The sequence below is a fragment of the Natator depressus genome, chromosome 5, assembly GCF_965152275.1.
Source record: "Natator depressus isolate rNatDep1 chromosome 5, rNatDep2.hap1, whole genome shotgun sequence".
NCBI classification, from domain to species: Eukaryota; Metazoa; Chordata; order Testudines; family Cheloniidae; genus Natator; species Natator depressus.
Genome location: NC_134238.1, coordinates 110790547 through 110797783, shown reverse-complemented (window position 1 = coordinate 110797783; position 7237 = coordinate 110790547). Strand labels below are relative to the sequence as shown.

The 7237-nt window shown below is 40.8% G+C and overlaps 1 protein-coding gene across 3 annotated transcripts in view; it reads right to left on the bottom strand.

The window, feature by feature from the left end:
* Positions 1–7237, bottom strand: part of FOCAD (focadhesin) — a 201064-nt gene that overhangs the window by 108437 nt on the left and 85390 nt on the right. For all 3 annotated transcript variants that reach the window (XM_074953460.1, XM_074953459.1, XM_074953461.1), the window contains exons 12-13: positions 990–1094; positions 471–572 (exon numbers count right to left, since the gene is read on the bottom strand). In XM_074953460.1, coding sequence (XP_074809561.1) covers positions 471–572; positions 990–1094 — 207 coding nt within the window. The remainder of the gene's footprint in view (positions 1–470; positions 573–989; positions 1095–7237) is intronic.

The following is a 7237-nucleotide window of genomic DNA, read 5'->3' as shown; positions in this document are numbered from 1 at the left end:
TTTCTATGTAACTTATATGTGTTTGTTTACCTTGCTATTTCATCTTTGAGTCTGTAATTTTTCTATTAAATTAACCTTTTGTTTATTTTTACCCCAAGCAGATCTCTATTGTGCAAACTGTGTGTTGTGTATGTACCAAAGTGAATGGATAACTGGGGAGGGTTTCACTCCTTCGGGGGTGACAAACCAGAGGGGGAAAGTCCAAGTGTCTGGTAGTTAAGAACTAGGGGTAGATAAACTTAGGGAGACTTGGGACCAGAAGTGTTGTTGAGGTCACCCTGCAAGGAATAACTAGGCTGGCGGAAGCCAGGGTGAGACCTTTATGTTTACAGGCTGGCTACTGGTGTCAAGGCTCTGAGCCATAGCAGCATGGCATTAAGCACCCAAACTTATAAGGCAGACAGTGAAAGAACCCTTTATTGGTATGGATGATTTCCAAAACATTACAGACTGCACAACTTTTTTCTAACCTGTTTCTCCCATAAGGACGTCATCAAGCGTAAAGTAATAGGTCTAAGCTTTGGCGTGCTCCCCAGCACCTGTATCACATGCAGAATCTGAGCGATGCAGACCTGAAAGAGATTTTTCACCACATGCATTTGTTATTTTAATATCCATGAACAAGGAGATGCTTCATTTGTGTCAAATATCTCAAAGGCCACGTCAGAATCAAAAAGAAATGGGGAGTCATTTTCTAACAGATTTGGGTGCATAATGATCCTAAAGAACATTTTCATGATATACACAAATACACTATAGATAGTTAAAGCACAATACATAATTCATCCCTTAAAATTAGTTGTCATATTCCCATCATAAATATTAAGTAACAAGTTATGGAGAAACTCACAAATCACTTATAATTTTAAGCAAGTTATGCATATCCATGTCTACATTCACTCATTCAATGTAACTAGTTACTTACTAATACAATATTCCCTTTATTAAAAATCATTTTTGGATGAAGTATGATTTCTATTCATACTGACCTTGTGTACACCCAGAGAAGGCAAAGTATATAAAATATCCCGGTACAAAAAAGGCTCCAGTGGCCTTCCCAACTTAAACATCAGAACTGGGATTAGATTTGGGACCTAAAATAAATGGAGAACATGTAATACATACAAACACCACTTGTATTAAAGAAGCCAATTGTTATGACATGGTTAACAGACTATGTAAAGACCAAAAATAAATCCGAGTGAACATGCACCCCAACACTCTTCTTGCATTAAAATAAGGGGAGTGGAATTGAAAAACTGACTCTTCATAGGATTCATTTAGAGCTTTTTTTAGTTGCCCTCTTGGAACCTACAAGTCCTGTACCCTCAGCTGACTTAATGGGGAAAAAAAATCAAACTACTGGCAATAAATGTTAGGCTAATAAAAACAGTAAGAATCACAAGCAACTCTTACACAGCCATTTTCATCCATAGATCTTAAAAAGACTTACACAGGTTGATGAGTTAATAAGTAGTAGATTAGCCTCATTTTACGGATGGGGAAATTGAATCACTGAGAGGTTAAATTATATGCTCACGGTCACATGGCAAGAAAGCAGCAAGAACTAAAGCCAAATTTCAATTCCCAGTCTCATGATCTAACCATTGGACAAGAATGCTCCTCAGCTACACCACCTCACTTCCAGAAGCAAAGCTTAGTTGAAAGCATAACCTTTGTTATACCGCATAGTACAACACTTCACACAGGTCAGTCTTGAAAACTTGCTGAGGCCTTAGAGTATTTAAAATATTCTTCATATTCAGAACGTAGAAGTATACGGAATACTGAAAATACGGAGGTGAGGGTAGCAATTTATTTAAATCAAAATTAGCAAGCTTAAGGGTCACCAGTTTATATTTCATTGTTTTCATAACAATTAACACAAATTTTCAGTCTTGTTGGGCACAAGTAAAAATTTAAAGTCTTCTCATTGTTTGCTTACAATAAAATGGCCTCAACCTCTTGAGTGCACAGATTTAGTGGAACCCATTGAAAAGTTCTCAATTTCTCTTTATCTAGCTTGAATAACAAATTGATTTTAGTTTGAAACTTTCATTCCAAACTTCCATTGAAAGAAACAGAAGATACATCAGAAAAATCCACATACCATGTCAATGAAGAAAAAACTGAAATTTGATTCTGTCATTCTACCAGAATTCTCATGACCCATGACCCTGTATCACAACTCTCAGCATATATGAGTTTACAACATGATTTACTGCATTTTTAAATGTCTGGTAGCATTCTTCTAAGTATTGCCCCCACTAAGTGACAATGAAGAAAAAGGAATGTTACTTAACCCTAAGTTCCCCTTTCCTTCAGATATCAGATAAAATACTGTCTTATATTTAACCACAGGAGTTAGCCTTTCATGAAACAACCTGCATCAGGGGATCCCATCATTCTCCTTGAGCAATAAGGCACGTTAGGAAATTCAGTATTTTGTAATATGTGGATTTGATTATTTCCAAGTCTTTTGGATTTTAAGCAATTATTTTCATTATACTGTCACTGGAGTACACAGAGCTCTCCATTTCGGTCTTAGTATTTGCTTCTTGAGTGGATCACTGTTCCAAATTTTCTCTTTTACCTAAAATTACTGTAACCTCAGAACTTTTTCAATGAACCCAAGATTGGACAATTTTGTTGTCCGGAAACATGAGGATAACCTGAAACCAAAACCTATACTTATTAGCAATGGGTAAATAGGCTCAGATAAAAGACAGAGCAGCCCTAATCCTAAATCCCTCAAAGTAGTGGTAAGTCAAACAGATCCCAAACCTCTCTGAAAAAAATTCAGTATGGTTTGGCCAACACTTTATGCATTCAAGATGTAGTGTTCTGTACTATGACTGCAGAATACTGCAGTAGTTTTCTCCTGGTGCCTATCTACATCCCACAGTGTTCCACAACATGATAAAATCTCACAGCATACAAAAGATCCGTCCCAGCAAATGAAAGCCATTGATCTTGTAATGGGAGAAAGATTCTCTAGTGAGCGCTGGGATTTTATAATCTTCAGGTTGCAAATATCTATGTATTATCAGAGATGGTCCCAAACCAAAAATCCAGCAATTTGTTTTGCAAATTGCCACTGTCTTTATAAATGGATCAAACCAAGCCACAGATCTGTACTTCCGCAATTTTTAAAGAATTTTAAAGCCAGCTCCAAATTTTTCATCTGGGGGCCGAGACTTAATATTTATAAAATTAATTTAAATTTAAAAACATCTCTTATAGGCTTTCAAATTAGTTATTTGGAATCCCTTAGCAAAAATAGTCCCTTTTGTTAAGATTTTTCTCTCACAAAGTTTTTACTATTATTTCTGTCCCCCTACTTTTCAAGAAGATGACCCACCACCAATAAAGAAAGCAACTCTTAGATAAGTTAAGAGATAACAATAGCTCTGCTGTGAATGTAACAAAGGGTTTGTGATGCTATCATGTAGCAGAAACTATAAAGGAGTCTGAGAATTTAAGAAAATGCACGTTAAGAGTAGAATTTCACCCAAAGGGGCATTTTTAATGCAAGTTTCATAGTACACAGTTCTCTTTCTGATTGCTATGTCAATCTGAAAGTGTCCTTTTTTCCTTGCTCCTTGTTCTGTGCTTTCAATCTTCTGTAGAATTAATAAAGAAACTGGAGAGCTCTTCATTTTTGTAGGAATTGTGTTTTTAATAAAAAAATATTTTAATTTATGAAGAGGATGGCAGAGAAGAATGAAGCCAGAAAGGAAAAAGGAACAGGCGGAGGGAGGAAGTCAGGCAGATATCAAGCTTGAACTGTGTTGATTTGGGACAAACTAATTCTTTAGGCTCCATTTTCACATCCTCCCATTTAACATGCATGATAATTTCTTCTGTAAACAAGACTCTGTATGGGCTATATCTTGAAAATCTGGTACTTTAGGTTAATTTTTACCCAAATGTTTAAATATTAAATTTTACTTTTAAATTTTAAGACACAGATGAACCTACTAAATAATTGCAAATAGAATAGCAATGTGGTCATGGATTAGTTTACAACTTCCTGGCTGCAACCCTTTAAAACAATATAGGACCTACTACATATACAAAATTAGAGGTGTGGATACATTAAGAGATGCCGTTAGATGGCTTGTTATCTCAGCTGGTGAATCACTGTGGCTGATCTGACTGGGCAAGAAACAGCACGTCAGTCTGGTTATTAATCCATGTAGTGAGGCTGAGTGGCCTCCCTCCGAGGGGGAGAGGGAGGGCCCACTACACTCCCCTTGCTGGGCAGGGCCTAGCCTGCCCTGTCCCCCTCGCCAGAAGTGCTGGGGCAGGGCCAGAAGTATAAGAGGAAGGCCATGTAGCACAGTTGGGGCAGAATCCCCAGAGGAGGACACTCCTGCTGTACTGCCGTGCCCAGGAGGGGAACTTACACCCGGCTGTCCCATAGCCACAGAAGTGGGAGACCCCGATGAGGAGTGGCCGCGGTGTACCACAAGGAACCCAAGGAGCGCTGGAAGTGAGAGGTACCAAACCCCGGAGAAGCAGGAAGTGGCCCAGGGCAGCCATGGAGCAGCTAGTTGCGGAGCCAGGTGTGGCTCAGTCGGCGTGTTGCGACTGTATCCCCACTGATACAGGAGCAGCCAATCCTGCTTCTGCCAGGGCCCTGGTCTGGGACATGGTGGAGTAGGGTGGGCCCGCTTCCCCCTGCCACCTTACCCTGGGGTGGCCAACTCCCTACACTGTGCAGAGAAGCTCCCGCTCTGAAGAAAGAGCCTCCCCTACCAGCTCCCTTATAGACTGTTGCTTTGCTGGCTGCCTGAGCCCCACCCAGGCTAAAGCCAGCCTTGAGACTGTTTGTTTGCTGGCAGTCTGAGCCTCCTCAAGCCCAGGCCTGCACCAGCTCCATAGACTGTGATTGCCTTGCTAGGGGCCAGAGCCCTGCCTGGCCGAAGCCAGCCCCCTGTAGCTGGTGGGGAGACAAGGGCCCTAGACTGTTCTGCAGCTTCCTGTCTTGGCCAGACAAGCCCGAAGGAAACCTGAATGAGTGGCCTCCCTCCGAGCGGGAGAGCAAGGGTCCATTACAATCCAGATAAAACTAAGTCCCTGCCACCAAGCAGCCTCCAGCTCCAGATTACAACCAACTCAGTATTAACCTGTCTGGATGGGACATCGAGCAGATGGCAACTGTCAAATAATGGGGTAGCATCACAGGCTGGAGGATGCCTGAAAGATGTGGACACTTGTATAGCAGCAGTTGTTGTGTTTTGGGCCCTTCAGCAGCTACAGTGGGGATGTCGTGACAATAAGCTTGCTACAAAGCTGTGGATCCATAGACCCACACAGTTATACCAACTCTACTGTAAGTCAGTGAAACATGAGTGTTGAGGAAAACTGAAGTGCACCACAGTGACATTTTTGATTCTTGTCTTCATCAGCTGCTCCATATCAAATGGCAGGAGAAGATCAGAAATGAGGTTAATTGAAACATAACCCAACAACTGCCTCCATCATCACTGGTTCAGTTTCAGTGGTGTTCCTGGTATAGACATATATTAGGATGGAAGACCAATGAAGTGTGAAACATGTTTGCTGCTAGATGGCTGGCAATCATGTGGTCTCCAAAAGCTTGAATATCCAGCTAGACCCCCTTGAAGATCTAACTAGAGATTGATCTGGGTGGTGCATAATCTGCAAGGAGGCTACATCACTTTGGGAATTCCCGTGACGATGATGAAGCCCAAAACAGAGGATTTATAAAACTAGCAATTACAAAAGATATCAATTGAAATGTTTAATGCTTTTTAAAACGTTTCAATGCGACTATTTATTTATCTAAGTTATTACTATCATGCTTATCACCATAGCATCTGGGTTCTGAACAGATAATTTAGATCTGCAAACTCCTCTCCATGGCAGACTTCAAAGTGGATTCAGCTCTTTGCCTTTCTTAGGTGTTCTTCTAGGGTTTTTTCCTCCCCTCCCTATATTAATAACCCCATTATGTTATGGTCAGAAGTAAGGACTAACTTCTAGCCTGCATATCTGCTAGCTTAACCCCAGGCAGTCTAACAAGTGCCGTTGGACCCCGTTTCAGCCTCTTGATTGGCCAAGATGCCTGACTGGTTGAGAGAATTAGCAGCTCTTCTCTTAAAATCAGCAGCAGGGCACTGGCTGCTCAAAGCATTCGCCCGCTGCTGCGATAGCTCCTGCACCTGCTCATTCCCAGCATTGGTCCCACCCTGTGTTCCTGCCTTGTCTCACTCCAGGTAACCCAGTTGAGATTCCTGACTTTTGATCCCTGGCTTTGGCACCTGGCTTCTGAGTGGGGGTTCCTGACATCTGCTGAGAGTACTAGGCCTGACTCCCACACCAAGCATTAGGCACAGACGCACACGTGCCAGTCCCTAACAGTTACAGATGAAAGGCTTTGAAAAATCAATGAGCCTTGTAGTGCACTCCATAAACAGCAAGACTTTGGTTTCATTTGATATTCATTCCAAAAGTTGAGTCCTTAATCAAAAATGCTCTATCTCCAGTACTCAGAAAACTTTGACCTAGTTAGCTGCACTGATCTGGAAGAGTGCAGCTGCCCAGAAGAGTCATAAATGGAATCTGATGTAGTACAGTCCTGATCCCTTGATAGCTTTGCAGATTAAGACCAAGGCATCAAACAAATTTATTTCACTTCTAATTCATACATGAAATACTCATTACTTCTTATATAAGGGGACTATAAATCCCAACTTTACCAATATAGTCCTGGCTTCTCATATCATCATGAAACACCCTGATTTTGGTTTTGAAATTACAAAATGTTTGTTCAAGGCATCATATTATAGTGATCAGAACTTGCTCCATGTATAGCAGGAATAGAAAGTCCCATGGAACAACTGTTCAGTGTAATGAACAAAATTTGGAGAGAAAAGTCAAATGAGCAGATATTATCAAAGCTGTTCTTTTGTTCAAAATAAAGAAATATGCATGAGCCACCGCTGAGTCAGAGACTGGAGGTAGTAACACCAGCACTTGCATACATGCATACATATATAATTTTTAAAGTGCACTTTTGTCTTTTTATATGATTAGTTCACAACCTTATAACACGTTGCTGCAAGTGTCCCAACTTTTTATTATGAAAATATGGTTGTTGTGAGAGACATAAGTACTAATTTAGGGATAGACCTAAGTAGCTTGTAGGCAGCTAAATAACCCAGGACCTTGGGAAGAGTTTTGTGACCCTTGTTGTAATTTTGAAAGA